General features: G+C 47.6%; 1 protein-coding gene across 4 annotated transcripts in view; it reads right to left on the minus strand.

The window, feature by feature from the left end:
• Window positions 1-234: 234 nt before the first annotated feature.
• Window positions 235-19604, minus strand: part of LATS2 (large tumor suppressor kinase 2) — a 97450-nt gene continuing 78080 nt past the window's right edge. For 3 of the 4 annotated variants that reach the window (XM_070520372.1, XM_044777447.2, XM_070520371.1), the window contains 6 exons: window positions 12602-12734; window positions 9944-11367; window positions 8413-8995; window positions 7006-7188; window positions 4972-5078; window positions 235-2600 (listed from right to left, as the gene is read on the minus strand). In XM_070520372.1, the coding sequence (XP_070376473.1) occupies window positions 2106-2600; window positions 4972-5078; window positions 7006-7188; window positions 8413-8995; window positions 9944-11367; window positions 12602-12731 (2922 nt within the window). In that variant the 5' untranslated portion in view covers window positions 12732-12734 and the 3' untranslated portion in view covers window positions 235-2105. Of the gene's footprint in view, window positions 2601-4971; window positions 5079-6065; window positions 6222-7005; window positions 7189-8412; window positions 8996-9943; window positions 11368-12601; window positions 12735-19604 lie in introns of those variants that run through there. The other variant, XR_006532508.2, reaches the window with a different exon arrangement.

Genomic DNA, 19604 nt, shown 5'->3' on the forward strand with positions numbered 1-19604 from the left:
GGTCACAAAACCACACCCTGATTTGGACTTTGTGTGTGTGACCTGAAAGCCTGTTTCCCCACGCCCCGGAGCCTCCCTGAGACAGAGCCCTGCCGGGGGAAGCTCCTCTCTCTCCCCTCTCGAGACAGTGGCTCCATCAGTAGTTGGCAACCCTGGGAAAGTGTGGGGGATTACAACACGCTGATAAATGCAAGAATCTACAAATTCCAATAAAACATGACACCGACTAAGGGATATGGATTCAAAATTTTTATAATAAATTGTGCCAGTAGAAGCTTTTCAAAGGCAATGATATATCAATAAATAATAGTTAAATTGAGTTCCTGAGAAAGAAACTACCACATGAAAGTACGTCAGAACGCTGTAAATAACGACATGGCATTACTATAAAATAGCAACAATACTGACAGTCACGATACAAGCACAGCAGACTTTAGCATTTGCCACTCATACAAATGTAAACCAGTACACAGGAATTGGTTTTTTTTAGTTTAGACATTGATAAACTTATAAGTGTTGTTGCCTAGATATATACTAAATAATGGATACATTATGCTAAAAACTTCAAGGAAAAATATGTGGAATAATAAAATGAAAAATATGATGCATCAGATTTTTTAAAAAGCAAAAAAAATTGAACTTTTTATTCAAATATAAATCACTTTAAATAGGAATCATACTAATTTGAAATAAGGAATATTTTGTGTGTTTATCTATGCAGTTATATATACGTCTACACCTCTAAGAAAATATGTATGGCTTCATTATTTATTCCAATGTCACTTTGAATAATCTTTGCTGTTTTATAAATATTAGAAAAATGTATTTTTAAAACCAAGTTAAGATTGATACTTCAAAGCACAACAGCAAAAAAATGTGAAGGAACCTCAAGATTACTAAATTTCACCGTGGTAGCCCTCAGCTGTGACACAACAGGGAATGACGCCATCAAGCCCTCCAGCGCGGGCCGTCTGTTGGCAGACGGGTCTCGGCTACTGGATTCCACGTATCAGCTACGCCAAAAACGAAAAAGCACACTGACTACTGAAACGGACATAATTCCATGATTAGCTTAAAATTTTTGGAATAGCTAAATTACTCCCTTTTGATGTATACAAGTTTAGTATATGACAAATGTTTAAGTTCACCCCCAAAAGAATCCAATCATACCCAAGACACACACACAAGTCACTTCTCATTTACACATCTGCATTTCTTTAACAAAACAATAAGGGACACAATCACAGCAAGGAAGTCACCCACACGCTACATTATCAGCACACTGTCTAGAACACCTCATTTAAAGATACTCCGTAAAAACATATTCACAGAACCTGCTGTGAATGGCAAGATATGGTAATTTTATAATAGAAAAACCCTGCTCATGCAGTACTTTCTACACACCAGACATCTGAAATCACACCCACATAATTACCTTATTCACACTTCCTATTAAACTATAATATGCAAAAAGCAAAAAAAAAAAAAAAGCAGCTTTTAACATTATATCACAATTTTGAAATGTGGGAAAAAATATAAAACAAAAACCATTGTGTGAATAAAATGTATCACTAACATCAGAACAGTGTTATTTTTTTTACATTATTGCACAGAGACTTCTTATCACATGTTCTTCAGTTGTTATGTCTTTTCCTAAATATGAATAAGTGCTATGGATAAAATACAAATGTAGAAAATAACAGCAGCATGATTTCTCAAAGTTAATCCCTATAATTTAGTAAGAAAAATGGCTATAAACAAAATAAGTGCTCTTTCTAAACTGTACTAAATTTTTTAAAATATTGTTTTAACGCAGTGAAGGTCCTCAACAGCCAATTCAAAGCAATGTTGACACCCCGCCCCCACCTCCCTCTCCCACCATCAACCAGAATCTAGAAAGGAAGATCTGCTAGACCGGAGTCCTTTTTAGAAAAGCTTTCTTGTTTGTTTTGGGAGTTTTCAATGAAGACCAGCATTTCGAGTGAAGTAATCAATGAACTACCTCAAGCAAAGCTGGCCTCAGCTGCCCACTGGCCTGTTAAGGCACCAGCTGCAGGCACCCCGGCTTCTGAAGAAGCAGAGCGGCGGGGATGCAGAGTCAGTGTCTACACGTACACTGGTTGGCAACCTTCAGTCTGATCCACCAGATCAGAATTTTCCAAATCGGAGTTCTCAGCCTGTGAAGCTTCTGCTCCTGAAGGCTTCGGGCACCTAAAAGGGTAACCGTTGTCATCAAAGAACCTTCGAAAAGTGAATTCATAAAATGCATGCTCAGGGTGCTTGTTACTTGGGGATGTGAGCGTGTCCCAGGCCTTCGTGCTGTCTTCACTGGCATTATTCCAAGGGCTGTCTTCATCAACGGGGTCAAAATTGGAGGTGTCCATGGGGTGGCTGATCTTGGGAACGTAGGGGGCTGGCTGCTTCCGGATGTCACCAGAGAAGTCAATGGTGCCAAAGAATGGATGAGCCTTCAGGTCGTCAGCCCCATTCCTCCCTAGCCGGTGGTCGGCAGCACAGCACAGTTTGGTGATGAGGTCCCGGGCCTCAGGGCTCAGCTTGACCTGGGTTGGAATGTGGAGCGTGTTCTCCCAGTTTATCACCTGAAGAGACAAGAGAACCAAAGTTTTAGTTTCTGCTCATATCTCAGGGCCAATCTAGGGCAGTTCTGAAACAGTATGTGAAGACATAACTTTTAAATAATTTTAGTGTCATGGAAGAAAAGCTAGAGTAGAGACCGAAGCAGCAGTTGTGGATCTGAGCAGCTTTAAAGGTCAGTGCGGGGGCTGGCCTGGTGGCGCAGGGGTTAAGTTCACATGTTCTGCTTCAGTGGCCCAGGGTTCGCCGGTTCGGATCCCGGGTGCAGACATGGCACCACTTGGCAAGCTGTGCTGTGGCAGGTGTCCCACATATAAAGTAGAGGAAGATGGGCACGGATGTTAGCTCAGGGCCAGTCTTCCTCAGCAAAAAGAGGAGGATTGGCGGCAGATGTTAGCTCAGGGCTAATCTTCCTCAAAAAATAAAATAAAATAAAATAAAGGTCAGTGCGGTTTTAGTAGGGGGCTCACAGCCCAAGGCATGGGATGATGAAGCCAATACAGACCACAAGAGATTGGTTTTCTTCTATCAGAAATACTGTTTAGCAAAAGAATTTTGTGTTTTCCACAAAAATGAAGAGCCTGATTCTCTATGAGTCATTTCTTTAGCTATGGCAAAAAGATTTCTGTTGAATCATTATGGTTCTCATTCAATATTTATTGCGGCTGGGGGATGGTCAAATGGGGTTTTGTTAAAAAAAAAAAAAACCAACCAAACAACAAAAAAAAACACCACCTCACAAAGAACAATAATAAAGCTGACTGTCCTTGGCCTCATGTCTGTGATGCTCAACCACACAGAACAGCCCTTTTGGAGGTCAGTAAATACATTTGTCATAGAGATGCATCTACTGTGAAGAGAAAACCTAAGGTATTTTATTGTTTATACTTAGAGTCAGGATAAAACAAGGCCAATAGAACGGGCTGTGGGCTGGGGTGAGCAGGCATTGGGCACGACACGGAGGGAGGTGGGTGTATGGATGGGAGGGTTGGTTCAAACCCAAGGAGTTGTTTTTGTAGAGCTAAAACTATGAAACTATAAAACTCACATAGGGGAAAATCTTCATGACATCGGATTTGGTAATGATTTCTTGGATATGATACCAAAAGCACAGACAACAAAAGAAAAAAACATATAAATTGGACTTCATCAAAATCTAAAACTTTTGTGCATCAAAGGACATTATTAACAGTACAACCTATGGAATGGGAGAATATGTCTGCAAAGCATATATCTGATTAGGGATTAATATCCAGAAAATATAAAGAACTCTTACAACTCAACAACAAAAAAAACAAACAACCTGATTTAAAAAGGGCAAATGACTTGAATAGACATTCTCCAAAGAAGACATACAAATGTCCAACAAACACATAAAAGATCATTAATCATTAGGGAAATAAAAATTTAAACCACAGTGAGATCCCAACCTCATACCCACGAGGATGGCTATTACAAAAAAAGAAAAATAACTGTTGGTGACCGTGTGGAGAAATTGGAACCCCTGTGCCCCGTTGGTGGGAATGTAAAATGGTGCAGCCACTGTGGCAAATAGTTTAGTGGTTCCTCACAAAGTTCAACATAGAATGATCATCTGATCCAGCAATTCCACTTCTGGGTATACATCCAAAAGAAGTGAAAGCAAGGACTCGGACAGACACGTGCATACATACTCATGTTCATAGCAGCATTATTTACAATAGCCAAAAGGTGGAAACAACCCCAGTGTCCTTCACGGGATGATGGATAAACAAAACACACATACAATGGAATATTATTCAGCCTTAAAAACGAAGGAAATCCTGTCACATGCTACAACACGGATGAACCTTGAGGACACTATGCTAAGTGAAATAAGCCAGCAACAAAAGGACAAACATTGTATGATCCCACTTAAATGAGGTACCTAAAGCAGGCAACTTCATAGAGACAGAACATAGATGAGAGGCCACAGGGCTGAAAGGAAAGGAGGGGGAGTCGTGTAATGGGGACAGTTTCTGTTTGCGATGACAAAAATATCTGCAAATAGGTAATGCTGACAGTTGCACAACATTATAAATGTACTTAATGCCACTGAATTATGGTAATTAAAAATGGTAAATTTGATCACAATAAAAAAAATTGGGTTATTTTCATGCAGGCAAATTAGTGAACAGTCCAGCAACTCAATTAGGGTACAGGTAAAGACAAATTCCAACTTTACTGTTACTGGAGTAAAACTAAGCCTTAATTCAGTGTTTTTCTAATTAAGGGATTATTAATTGACATTCTACCACTACTCAGAATAAGAGGTCAAACGTTGACCCCAGATTCATGGGTCCATCAGAGAATCACGTGTGTGTGCAGCAAGCAGACGCATGTTACCTCCTCAGTTACCTTTAGTTGGGTTTCTGTGGGAGTAGGGGCCAAGAAGGGCGGCTGCCCCACCAGCATCTCGAAGAGAATCACTCCAACGCTCCACCAGTCACAGAGCTGAGTGTACCCTGGAAGACAAAGCCTCGTCAGGCCCAGCACAGGCACACGTTCCCCTCAGGGAGGTTTCTGAAATCCTGAAATACTGAGTTACTGTAAAGTGAGAAGGCATGCTCCAGCCACATGTGACGGAAGAGAAAACCTGCCCACACAGACTGTGTCTCCCTGGTCTGTGGCTCTGAGGCTGGAAGGACGCTGCCAGGTGGCAAGAGGCTTGGGGTGGGGTACAGTCATCTGCACTTTCTTATTTCCAATCATTAGTCTGTGATAAACACAGGATGCTTTTCTGATAAGGAAAGACTTTTCAATCTAAAAAGATTACTGTTACTGTTAGTAACAACAATAACCAGAATTTTAAGTTCTTACAGAACATACAGACACGAATTAACATAGTAGTAACTGGGAACAGGAAGTGCTAAGACGTGTGAACAGTCACACGCAACCAGTCAGGGGACCTCCTTGGGGCTTTCTTAGTCAGTTTGGGAGAACCCAGGAATGTGGAGAAAAGGAGGAAGAAAGGGGGCACTCTGGCAAAGGAAACACCTCTCCTAAGACATGCTCTTTCTGCGAGGCACAAGGGGGCCAGGCCCTCCTCAGAGCTGCCAGGACGCAGCAGCTGAGGCAGGACGTCCCGTGGCTTGGGCAGGGCCAGCCTCAAGGACACTGGAGAGCAGGTTCATTTCTCTCTCATTTTCTCCCACTTCTCCTTCATAGCCCACAGCCCAGTCCAAGCCACGCTCCAGTCTCGATGCCACTTCATCCTTGCTAAGTGTGACGGCGCAAGACCTGCGGCCATATTTGCCAGTCTAGTTCCTTCAGAGGCCCTCTGTTCTCCCTCCCTCCCATCTCCTCCTGCCCCAGCCTGGCACTGGAGGCTTCAGAGTAGCTCCGACCACTTGTTCCTCTGGACGGCTACACACGTTGGGTGCTAGAGGGTGGAAGCCCTCCCCTACAGCCCAGCAACTCCCACCTCCCACTCTGAGAGGGGAGAACGAGACCTTCACTGGGCAGCGAGGTGGCTCAACGACCTCTCAAGGTAGTCGTTCTGTCTGGGGCTCTGAGTGGTTAGGTAATCAGCCTTGGATTACCACGGCTAAGAGAGAAAACTCCGATGTGAACCGAGTCTGGATGGCTCCAAAAACTTGAAACAACACCTGTGAAAAGACAGGCCACCGATGTCTGGAGTTATTACACAGGATCAGATCAACAACCACGGTTGCTATGGGCCATGCAACTGATCACTGAAAGATTCTTTTTGTACTCAATCAGGTGTCATATTTGATAGAACAGAGGATCCATCCAGGAGACCAATTTTACTGAGTACTTGTAATTTTAGGCACACTAGTGTCCCCACATCTTACCTTTAAGACGCTTCTGGACTACCAGAGGACAATTGGAGGAAAACAATTATTTGTATTCTGTCATACTTAATAACCAGTTGGAGATGGTACAACCCAGCTAGGAGCCTGGACAAGGAAGAGTTAAAGCTGGACTCTGGAGATGGATGTCTTAAATTGACTGAGTAGTGTCCCTGTGACCCTCAGAGCTGTTTATATCATATGATTCTGTCAAAACCAGTTCTGGAGTGATTCTCTTGGGTTCAAAGGAGAAAGCCCACACCCTACACCCAATCTATCAGTTCCCAACCACAGGAAGGGGCAAGTGGAGACTGGCTTAATGGTGCGTCTCTTCTCTCACCCTGGAAGCAAGGGCAGTTCAGGAAAGAAATGAGATAAGCTGGAAGCTTGTTTGCTAAGGGAGTAATCGCACAGGCTTCCATGAGTACAAAAACACAATGGGAATTATCTAGAGTCTTAGAAAGCTGAAGCTGCAGAGACTCTTCAGAAGTCATCTGGCTCCACAGGTTGGAAGTCAAGATGGCCTCCAGGTGGGCAGCTGACTTGTGGAGCTCTCGAGGAAAGTGGCCCAAGGACACACCTTTTCGGAGGAGGACTTCTGGTGCGATGTAATTTGGCGTCCCAACCAGGGAGTGAGCCAGACATCTCTGATGCTGCTTCCTGGCTCTCTGCTCCAGGGTCTTCAGCCTGTCTCCACATCGACAATTAGACACATCGTCCCAGAGGTCACTGGGCTCCATGCTGTCCTGTCTGATGTGGCTCCCTTTCACCCAGGATTCAGGGGCGGTGAAAGAAGAGAATAAAAAACAAAGTAAATTTTCACTATTCAACGATGCAACAAATTCATAGCTTCAAAGGGAAAAGTAATTCAGTTCAGCTTCTGACACATGACAAGAAAGAATCTACCCCAACTGCAGCCGGCCTGTGGTTCTGAGATGCAAGTTGTGAGGTAAACGCACCAAGACAGAAACAACAGGAGAAGCAATTACAGGAGCCGGATGCTGTGCTGGCGGACAGCCTGACGCTGAGTAAGAAAGGCTCACGCAACTGCGGGGACATCTGTCTTAGTGCTTCTCAGGCCAATCTCAAAAGGCCTACACCTGTCTGACACAACATATTTTAAGATTAGCATGGAAAAGCATAAGAGGATTTAAAAGACGTGAACAAAAATGACTCCAATGACAGAAAATAGGAATGAATTAAATAACTTAAAATTAGTTTTGAGTTAAAAGAATGAAGCCTGAGCTATGGTACTAAAATAACTATTTCAAGAATACAAGCCATACATAAGATAATGACCAGCAGAACTATGGGAGACGGAGTCAAACTATATCTATATCTATATCTACTTATACCCACACCCATAGACTCAGGTTAGCATTAAGACAGGACTTCTTGGCAAGTTGTGAGACTTTATTTTTTTTGAGGTAGATTAGCCCCAAGCTAACATCTACTGCCAATCCTCCTCTTTTTGCTGAGGAAAAAAAAAAGGAAAAAAAAAGCTTTTTGCTTTTGGCCCTGTGCTAGTATCCGTGCCCATCTTCCTCTACTTTATATGTGGAATGCCTACCACAGCACGGCTTGCCAAGCAGTGCAATGTCCACACCCAGGATCCGAACCAGCGAACCCTGGGCCACCAAAGCGGAATGTGCAAACTTAAGTGCTGCGCCACTGGGCCGGCCCCTGAGACTTATTTTTTAAGGCTCTTTTTAATAGGGCAGAGTGATGGTTCCTCACAAAGGCCCCAAGACACTCCATAGCCTATTGTTCCCAAAATATTACAGTAGAACTTAAATCCACAAACTTAAAAAAAATCTCACACATATCATACTATTCCTTTAGGGAAGATGTCACACCAAATTATAACATAATGGAGTGACAGATAATTTCCAAATGATTAGGAGACCCCAGGGTGGGAAACCTTTGTCTCAGATGGTGTAGTTCTGTCTAGATGCAGAAAGCGGACGTGGCATGCCTGGGACAATACCTTTCTGGTAGTATTTGGAATTGTGAGTCCACCTGAACCCAGTACAGAGGCCAAAATCTGTCAGTTTGATGTGGCCATCAAGATCTATCAAAATGTTGTCTGGCTTGATGTCTCGGTGGATAAAGCCCATCTTGTGGACACTCTCGATGGCCAGAGTCAACTCTGCAATGTAGAACCGGGCCAAGTGCTCAGGGAAGACCTCCATCCGGATCAGCAGGCTCATCATGTCCCCCCCAGGGATGTAGTCCATCACAAAGTACAGGCTGTCCTTGTCTTGGAAGGAGTAGTAGAGTTTGACCACCCACTCATTGTCTGCTTCAGCCAGGATGTCCCTCTCGGCCTTGACGTGGGCCACCTGGTTCCGGTTCAGGACATCCTTCTTCCTCAGGGTCTTCATGGCGTACAGGGCATGAGTGTCCACTTTACAAGCAAGGCACACTTCTCCAAAGGCGCCGATGCCCAGGGTTTTGATTTTCACAAACATGGACTTGTCCATCTTGGCCCTCTTCAGCCTGTTGTAGTTGGACTCCTTCTGGTAGAGGATCTTCCTCATCTGCTCCTGCTCCGCCTCACAGAGCCCCGCCTGTGTGGAAGGAGGAGACGGAAGAGCGACGTCAGAGGAGCCCCACGACGGGAAACAGAGAGGGGGAGAGATGCCCAAGAACTGAGAGGACCCTAGCTCAATCTACAGAAAAAGAAAATAGAACGGGGCCAATATACTACAAGCAAGATGATAATCAGTTTTGTTCTTTATATCCATATATGGACATAAATCTGGAAGCCAAAGGGAAAACAAAATAGGTGACTTTAGGCTCTAAAAACTAAAGGAAATCTCTATAAATAAAAATCTGTGGAAAAGGTAATCATAAAATTCCTGGAATTCTAGGAGCAATCTAATATTTTAATAGCTCAAGGAAAATGGGAAAACAGAAAAGAAAAAAGTCAATGAAAATGGGACAGCAGAATGACTTTCACAATTTGAAATTATTGGATTTATGTGATTTAAATTTACTGTAACATTTTAATTTAAATAATTTCATTAATTACCTTCTCTAGCAGTTCAGTGTCAACTAAGGTATATTTAAAATATTATTTGCTAATTATAGACTTAAAGGAGGGATAAATGGATTACTACTAGATATATTTTTCTTGATAAATCCCACAATTTCAATTTATAAAACCTCAGATTTTGTTTCTATTCTTTCAAAATGTTTTATTACTAGTTAGCAAAACTCAATGAATTTTGTTACTGAGTAAAGACACACCAAGAAAATTGACTTGGTAATTTATCTGTCGGCTCATCAAGCATGGCTGTCCCTGACCCCCCCCAGTCGGGTGCGAAAGGAAGGGAGGGCGCGACATTTGTAATTTCTCCAAGTTGTTCACCCCATAACCAGACCATTGTCCTGTGAGACGAACGGTTTGTAAGAAAGGTGCATAAAACAGAAACCAAAAAGGGATTCTGCTGTGATTCCTGTGACTGGCGTAGGAAAGAGCCAGGGCCAAGGGGAAGAATGAAGTGAGAAATTACCTTCGCCATTTCTTGTTCCAGCTGCAACCTTCGGTTGACTTTCTGTTGGTAGGTTTTTATGACATTTTCCACGTGCTGCTCCATGAAGAACTTGAACGCATATGGCGAGTAGCTCTTGATGCGGGATTCTCTCTTTTCTTCATCTCTGCTGTTTTTCCGAACAGGAACAGGAGAAGTCTGGATCTGCTTTTTATCCTTCCCCACTTTCTCCCCTTTGGCATTTTTGTGGCTCTTGTCATTCCTGTCAGCGGGCTCTGCAGCCTGGCCCCCTCGGAGGCTCTGTTCCATCCCCACACACAGGCTGTCCAGGTCGAACTGCTCTGACTTACTCTGAAGCAACAAATGCTTCGGGTACGGCGGGGGCGGGCACCTCATCTCTGGGCTGCCGTACTCAACGTCCAGAGGGTAGGCAGCAGCGCCCCCCAAGGGCAGAGGGTGCTCGTCCTTGGAGTCCAGACTCTCCACCCCTGGTGGGGGCGCTGGCACCCAGGCTGGGTGGGAGGGCCCCACGGCCGTCTGGGGCTCAGGCCTCATCACCCTCACGCTCTTCACTGGATGCAGGATGTGGGCAGCCGTCACAGCCGTGATGGTGTTGGGGGAGGGCATGGAAGGCTCTGGTTTGCTGGGCACTCCGGCCCGGATGGGCACGGTCACTTGCTGCTGGTGGTTGTTGAAGGAGTTGGTTCTGCTGGGGACAGGGCCTTCGGGAAGGAATGCCACGTGCTGGCGGGGGGGTGCCTCCAGGCCCGGCTTTTGAAGAGAGTCGCGGCGGGACAGGGTGGAGGACTGCCATTGCTGGACAGAAGGGCTGTTCATATCATAGAGGTCCACATTGAGGCTGTTTCTAGAGGGAGTAAGCACACTCTGGGGGGGGCTGTCGCTTGTGAACACCTGGCCCCGAGAGCTCATCATGTGCACCTGGTGGGCCTGCTTATGGTGTGGATGTGGCACGTACAGACCTGTCGCTGCTCCTGCCTGCTGAAATGCATGGCTGGCCCCTGGCTGCACTGCCGGGCCCTTGCCAGCCAGGTTTGCAAACCCTCCTGCCTCCTGGGGCGTCTTGCTTTGGAAGGAGGGGCTGCGCTGGATGCCATAGCCCAGGGGCTCCCCCGGCACCAGCAGATGTGGCCTGTAGTGTGGGCCTTGCAGTGGGAGGGCCTGGACCCCGGGGCTGGTCCCCGGGAAATTCATGCCTGCGGCCTCCATGTTCGCAGCATAGCCTTTGGGCTGGTGCTGATGGCTGCCAGGCATGCTGTGAGGGCTCGCTCCGGCAAAGAGAAAGTCCATGTACTGACGAGGCACTTCGTCTAGTGCACTGCTGCCCTCGTAGGCTGCCCCGCTCAGCTGATGGTAGGGCGGGAAAGGGTCGCCTGTTCCTTCAAAGCTCGGCCTCCGTGGCACAGCAGTTGGTGCGATTCCCTTCCCTGCAAAGAAGGAGAAAAGGAAGATGGCATGAGAGGGGAAGAGGGCATGAGAGGGGATCTGCTCTGTTGGTCTGGCACCACCAGGCTAATTCCTCACACCAACAACGTCCTTGGGGCTGACACTACTGCACAGGCTCTTCGATGACTAATGGTCCTCTGACACAGGCTGAGTTCTGCTGTGGGTGGATCCGGGTGACCTTCTGAGTCAAAAGGCTCTGCCCTGCCTGTCAGAGACCCCTCACGGGAATACCTGGCAGAGCCAAGACCCTCAACAGCCACTGCATTAAGCAGAAGGCACAGCCAAACAGTGGCTTGGTTTTCCTGGGCTAAGAATAAGCATCAGTGAATCCACGTGGAAGGCAACGCAGAGGAAAATTACCACCGAGCGGGCCGTGCCTCCGTTCGTGCTGTGCCGAGACAGCCCTGTGACTCTAAGAATCTCGATGAGGAGGCCAGCCTGGCACTGTTTAAGGAAATTCCTCTATCAAGAAGAAAAGAGAAATTTTGTGTCCTCTTAACAACAAAGATACAACCTACAAAGCCTGTGCAATTTTCTCACGCAACGGATGAAGTGGATTTCATCCGAGGTCTTCCACAAAATAGGGAGAACTCCTTTTACTAAATATCATAAATCCTTCATCACACCAGGACCTCACATGCTAAAGAACTGCCCCATCGGCTCCATCCGGAGGAGAGGAACACTCACTGTCGAGGCTGCGACTCTGGCCCTTCCAAGGGGAAAGCAAGGCGGGCTCTCCCAGAACCCCTACCCAAGGCCTCCTCTGCTCTCAGAGGCTACAAGGGGCGTTTTAGAATTAATGAAATAAACCTCCCTTTTCCAAGACACACACAGGCCCCAGAGAAAGTAAAAAGAACAATTTTACTCTCATTCTGCTGGGCTACCTAATTTTTATATCCAGTGAATTTTTGAATCTTCCATCAAACAAAACAAAACCAGTACAGAAACTTGCCCAGGTAGGAAGCGAGCGGGTTATTTGAAATGGGGGAGTGAGGGAGGCACTCAGGTAAGCCCCAGGATCTCCACCTCCTGCCTCCTGCTCCAGGGCCTGAACATCGGAGCAGGGCAGACCCAGTTCACCCATTGTCAGAACGAGGCAACGTGCCAAGAGGCAACCCGCTGAGCACGCTGCCCTGGGCCTCCCTTCCTGCAAACGGTTTTGTGTGTTTAAATCACAGATCACCTTTACTCACCACGCTGCGGGGCTGAGCTCACCTGGGGAGGTCTGCTTAATGACTCGCACAATCTGCTCATTCCTCGGGTCCAGGTAGCCCATCTTACTGATGTACTCCAGGGCGGCTTCAATACTTCTGCTGCCAGTCTGCTTGAGGGCTCTGCCCGCCATCTCCTGGGGGGAAGCAAAGGACACTTTGATGGGAGGTGTAAGTGTATGTCATCTTAAAACAAACCACCAGGGGGCTGGCATGGTGGCGCAGCTGTTAAGTGCGCATGTTCTGCTTCGGCGGTCCAGGGTTCGCCAGTTCGGCTCCCAGGTGCGGACAGGGCACCACTTGGCAAGCCATGCTGTGGTGGGCGTCTCACACATAAAGTAGAGGAAGATGGGCACAGATGTTAGCTCAGGGCCAGTATTTCCCAACAAAAAGAAGAGGATTGGCAGTGGTTAGCTCAGGGCTAATCTTCCTCAAAAAAAAAAAAAAAAAGAAAAAAGAACCACCAGGGACTTCCATTCCCCCCTCTGCACCTGACTGCTGTGATAGTCGCCTCTCTGACTGCTGGGGTCCTGCAACATGCTGCAGACAGGTCTCAGAATGAGCACAGTTAGCTGTATGTCCTCAGCTGCCTAATGACAAGAGTTTAACACACACTAAGCCACAGACTCTTTAGTATGTGTCACGAACACACAGGAATTCTGATGGTGGACCTGAAAGAATCTTAAGTCCTGCTCCTCCTTAGAAAACTTTTGTGACTGGACTGATAAATTCTGTTTTGTAGATAAACCTAAAGCTAGGAAAGTTTAACGTGAGGAATGGTTGAAATCAGAGAAACTGGCTTTAACTCCAGGCCAACTTAAAGCTGCAATTGGGCCAGAAGACTTGACCTCCAGTGGAGGGGAGGGATGCCAGTCATTTAAGCTCACTGCATGCCTACTGTTCACAGTGCCTGTGAGGCCTACAGCAGTATGGGACTTGTGCTTAGGGCCCTGGTCCAGTGGGAGAAAGAGAAGACAGGCGCTCCAGGAGCCCTTGGAGCAATGCCTGGCACAGGACAGGCCCCTTAACACTGTCTGTGGGATGACCACAAGACAGAAACTGGTGACCAGCATGGGGAGATGCAGGTAAAGTGGACGAGGATCAGAAAAGACAGGCCCCTTCTGCCAGGGGTGGGGGCCACGAGCGACTGTTCATGGGAGAGATGGCAGCACAGCTGGCTCTTCACAGACACACAGAATTCAGGCAGAGGGAGAGTGCAGTGGAGAAAAGGCATTCTTGGGAGGTGGAGCAGCCTTGTGGGGAGAGTAAGCTGGATGGCAGGCAGCATGCGGGAGCACGAGGAGACAGCAGAGAGGGACTCACAGACTGGAGTCTGGAGCCTGACTGTCCTGGGCTTTTGCCCCTGTTTGAAGGCAGTCGTGGAAGCTTTCCAGCAGGGACATGGGTCAGTGAGATCAATGTGGGGTGGAGAGATGATCAGCAGAGCTGGAGGCACTGTCAGGTGAGAAAATAGAGCAGGCAGGAGCGGACAGGGAGACAGGGCCGTGAGGGCTGCGGCCCAAGTGCCTTAGGGCCAACTCTGCAGAGCTGTGGGCAAACAGAAAGGATACGGAGAGGGGAAGAAGACCACAGAGCCAGCCTCCTAGAGACAAGGACGGAACAGGCAGCAGCAGCAAAAGGGGATTCTACAGAAGGGAGCACTGAGCATTTTGAAGGTCGACGGAGGGGCAAGTAGGGAGGAGGAAATTGAAGATGCAGAAGAGAGAGGGTGATCATGGGAGATGAGAGGGGGTCTGAGGGCCGAAGGTGTGGGAGAGCACTGAAAAGAAGACTTCTATAACTCAAACAGGAGAGAAGAAAAGGGCTGAGGAGGCAGGAAGACCCCAGGATGATGAGAAGGGTGCTCAGGGCTGTTCTGCAGCACCAAGACAGTGGCTGTGCCAGCAAAGAGCCACTCTGGAGAAACACAGCAGTTGTCCCCGATGCTGGGAATGAAACTATTCTCCCTGCCTTCCTAACTATGAGCTTCTTAAGGCTAATTTGGAGCAGACCAGGCCCCACTGGGTTCCCGCTGTCCCCAGGACAGGGCATCATGCACCTGTGACCTTCAACAGACTCATCTTTGTGTCTATTTCCTCCTTTAGGACTGGGAGACTCTGCCGGCGCCTGAAACTACACATCACCCATGGCTGTATCCACCCACCCAACACACTGACTAGAGCAACTTAAGTGCTTAACATTCATTGGATTATATAATATTAAAATCAGATTTTCCATTCTTGGCCACATTCCAGCTGAGTAGTACACGCTAGCCATACTTGGCTGTAACCTATGCCTACATACTTAGTGACACGAGTGTGAGACACCGCAAGATAATGAGGGGTGGTGGGAGAAGGGGCAAGGAAAGGACAGCCTGACATCCAAGGCCTGAGGTGCCCCTGGAGAGCAGGCCAGGAGGGCAGAAGGCTCGCCCCGAGTGTGTGTAGGAGGCTGCATCTGGAATGCAGGGACATGAAGGGACAGCTTCTGAGGCAGACTGGGAAACAGTAATGAGAACAGAGCTGTTTTTTCAAAGCAGCACTTGGATTGACAGCAAGGGCAATGTTTACAATCTGGGAGAGCTGCTGGGAGCAGGCAGAGGTTCAGAAGGGAAACTTCAACGCCTCACCTGCAGATGGGAGGTAACATCTCAGCCCCCTACTTCACAGCCGTGTTATGTGATGAGATCATGTCTGCAAAGAACTCCAACAGCTTGGAGAAAGCCATGGTATAAGACGCATCTTATCAAGATCACCCTGGAGCTTTTGGCACCCATTTAAAAAATGTGCCAACAGGAGTCGACCCGAAACCACAAGCCCTTCCATCAGCACTAACTGTTCAATCGCTTTGTCTGGAACGTGACACCAGCTGCTGTCTCTCTCCGGGTGAAGTGCCAGACGTGTCCAGGACTTCTGTACCTGCTAAACATCAGGGCAGTGCCAACTCCAGGGCCGACCATGTCAACAGGCGGACAGATTCGAATTCTCTGTTTACTGGGCACCTACAACTTCCAGATTTCTAGGCTTATTGTGCTCCAAATTTAGAACTTAACCAAAAAAATCAACATGAGGAGACTGCAAATAATGACTCGTGTTCACAGGGATAGTTCAGATCATAAAACCTAATCACACTCACGAGCCAACTTGTTTACTAAATAAACGTTCAAACAGTGCGCGCCAGTCGAGGCCTGCCCAGCTCGCTCAGCGCATGCGGCCTTCGTACTCTGGCTCAGACGACGCTGCTAGACGCACACGGAGCTGCGTCTGAAAAGCGGAAGCAAGTCCAGAGTCATGTCCCCGTGCCTCAGGAAGTCAGCCGCGACACGCGGCCTCCCGTCACTGGACTGTCGCGCCTGGGCGGCCACCAGGAGCACAAACTCCACATGCAGCACCTGGGGCCCGCAGAGCTGCGTGGGCGACACCCTCTGCGGCTCTAGGGGCTCCGGGCCTAAGACGCCAGGCAGCGCTCGGAGTGCCCTCGGAGGAGAGGCGCAGGGAGAGGGGAGCAGTGCCCTTGGCGCACCCCACAGGCGTCCAGGCTCTGGGCTCGGCCGGCTGAGGGGAGAGGGGGGGCCTCTACCCAGAAGGCCAGCTGCCGCTCCAGGCACAGGTCAGGGACCGTGGTGGGGCCGGGGGGTGCTTTACATCAGGTATTTCTAGGGCACCCAAGAATGCCCAAATTCTGCCCCAAAGCCTAGGCACTCTTCCTGGGCGGTATGTGCGCGCACGCTGGTATATTTACGTGCCAGGTGTTTTCAATCTCTAAGCATTTTGCACGGGCTTCTGCATGTCAGCCCTCCTTGCCCTCTTCTCCTGCACAGACACCCACAGCCCCCCAGTGACTTCTAGACTGTCTCCTTCTCCCCCCTGCAACCCCGCTTGCACTCCTCTGTACCCTGTGCTCCTATTACCCCCTGTCCCAGGGAACTTAAAGTCTGCCTACTGGACCAGGAGCCCCGTGAGCCTAGGGCCAGGGCCTTACTAATTTTTGTTTCCCTGGTACATTCAGTAACAAATACCTTTTGAATCAAACTAAAAAGGTGTATAACATATCTGTAATAGAGAAAAGCAAACAAAGGAGAAACAGAGAGTAAGGGGATGACCTAATGAGGCCAGCATTAAAGTGATGTGGCATGTCTGGGGCCCAGGCGGTGACAAAGCAAAAGCCCACAGCCACCCACACAAGGACCACCTCACTCACATCAAATGTGAAAACAACGCATCATCCTCCAGCTAGTCACTAGGACCTGACCGACTGTGTCAGTACCGCCCCACACCTTTTCTTCAGTGAATACCTTCACTCAGCGCTCCATGGGAAGCCTCGCCCTCCAAGGCAGATCTCAGAGGAAGAGGGCTCAGCGAGTACCGTGGCCAGTGGGCCACCTGTCCCTCCCTGCATTGCAGAACAGGGCTTTCACTGAGCTCAAGGAGAAACGAGTGAGGTTTCCTCACCCAGGAGCCACGGGCACTGGAGCCAGAGCCAAGAGGGGCTCACGGGGCCCAGACAAGTCAGGGCTGCCGCTAGGGCAGTGGGCATCCACAAAGGGACTCCTGAGACATCCAGAATGCAGCATCCGCCTCTGGACCTTGAGGGGTATGGAATCCCCACATCCGCCCACTTCCGTCTGTCTGACCGCCCTTCCCCTTTCCATTCCCTATTTGTTCCATCTCAACTCTCCATTTCACAAAATTGCTCATCAATTTCCAATGCGCTAATTAAGAAACGAAAACTACTGATCAGTCTGTTATCAAATTCATAATGAAATTACTGGAAGAAAAAAAACAAGATGTAACTAACAACAGCTGCCAGTGTGTATCAGAGGACTGCTGGGACTAAACTCCACAGGAGGGCAGCTCGGCTACAGACGCACACCTGGGAGCCTCAGAGCCTCAGACATGGGAGAGACAGTGGTCACTAGAAATTCACAGCATGGAAGCTAGAATGGGTAAAAGTTGATGTGGTCAAAAGCTGATCATGAATCCAATCTTCACTATAAAATTTAAATGGAAAAGAATTGATTTTCATGAAAAAGTAAAAATGGAAACTACTGGAAATTACATAATTTCTAACTAAACCCAGGTTGGGAACTGACAAATAATGAGAGACCTTAAGCAAGTCATAGCACTGAAGGTTCATTCCCACGCTCTCCCCAGCTCCACCCACGAGGGCTCTGCTGCAGACCCACACAGGACAGCCATGCTTGTCAGCTGGCTCAGCTCTGAGGCGCATTCTTTCCCTACTGTCTGACTATCAGGCGACAAGACCAAATGGACTCTTACCAGGCAAGGGACCCAAAGGCGGCCCTGGAAACACTGGAGGTCGCCACAGCCTCCCAAACAACCAGCAATGACGAGTGAAAGCTCACGGGCACCTGGCGCACCTGTCCTGGACAAGCTGGCAGGAGGGTGAGAGACTGAGGCACAAAGCAGTGCTCATTCCAAGCACAGCACCTGACCCAGGAAGGGCAGCAGGATGGCAGAGCTGTACACGTGCCTGGACGTGGAGGCCAAGCGCCTGGCTTCCCCCTCCGCTCAGCAGCATTCTCTCCCACCTCAAGGGCGTGCTCCTCACTGACAGGGGGCTCCACGGACTAGAGGGGAGATGGCGTGCTTCAAAACAGCACCATTGAAGGGTTAGCTCTTACAGTTCACAGAAGTATCTGAAGTGTCTCTGGTAAAGAATGTAACGATTCTATCCATAGATTTTATACAGATTCAATATTTAATATTTCTAACTTTATATTTTATTCTTCTTACCATAATTATAAAAAGAAGTGTAATGAGTTCTTGAGACACCTCCAATCTCTCCGAGTTCACCTCAGGCTGCCACACAACTACTGTTACCTTCTGTGGGTGCTGAGACGCGAACAGGAGGAAGCCCTGCCCTAAAGGAAGGACGGAGCCAAAGTTTAAGGGGCAGGACAGTCAGGTATCTGTTCTAATGTTTAACACTAGCAAGTGATGGACAGGTGTCTGTTCAACAAGGAAGTGACCGAATGACTGAATGAGACTCTGACCTGGGATCAAGAACAGGAGGAAGGAGCTACAAGCAGAGTGAGACAGAAGATGCTGTGGGTTCTGCTGGGTAGGTTGCCTCCCAGAGTGTGGTAAGATGAAGATAAAGTACAAATAAGGGATGTACCAAAACACAGCTGAAGGGAATTTAAAACAAACAGTCAAAACAACAAACAATCAAACTATTTCCCCAAGTAAGTACTCTTCTATCACCCAATTTGTACACCTGGGCCATTCTTCAGGTGAGCCTCTTCTACAGAAGTTTACAAAATCTTAAAGCTGTCCTACTCTGTGTCTAATGTATTGATTACCACTTACCCATTGTTAACAGTCTAACGCTGAGCAATAGAGGGTTAACAAGACTTCGATAACTTTATGTCACCTATCAACATGCACCAAGAGAATCTTATATAGCGCTCTAGAAAGCTTCATTTATGATTGCTTAATGTCTCCTACAAAAGTTATGCTGATCCACTAGGACCATGGTCACCATGTCCACAAGCCAGCTTTCTCTTCTAGACGGTCACCTGTGCTGGAGTTGAAGCCATCATATGAGGAGTGCCAGATCTAGTACAAGAGACCTCCAGCATTCAAACTAACTTCATTGGTGACTACTTTATGCCACCTATTGCAATGGTAATAAGACTCAACATGTGCAAACCCAAACTCCTAACTTCACTCCACCCACTTCTTCCAGTCTTCCCATCTCAGTAAACGATGACTCCATTCTATCAACCTTGGAAGCATCCTGACTTTGAGATTTCCTTCACATCCCACATCCAATCGAGAAGCATTTTTTGTCAGCTTACCTAGATTAGAGTGGTAAAAGATTCTGGATGCTTTGAAAGCAGGAACATTCACCTTAGGTAACTCTCCCAATAGATTTCTCCTCTTACATTTTATCAACAAATTGTTGATAACTTAAAACTGGTTCTAGCCACAATAAATTCTGGAAACTGTGGGATTTGCCCATATCTTCTCTGATATGAAAAG

This window comes from Equus asinus, chromosome 11 (genome assembly GCF_041296235.1).
Source record: "Equus asinus isolate D_3611 breed Donkey chromosome 11, EquAss-T2T_v2, whole genome shotgun sequence".
Taxonomy (NCBI): Eukaryota; Metazoa; Chordata; class Mammalia; order Perissodactyla; family Equidae; genus Equus; species Equus asinus.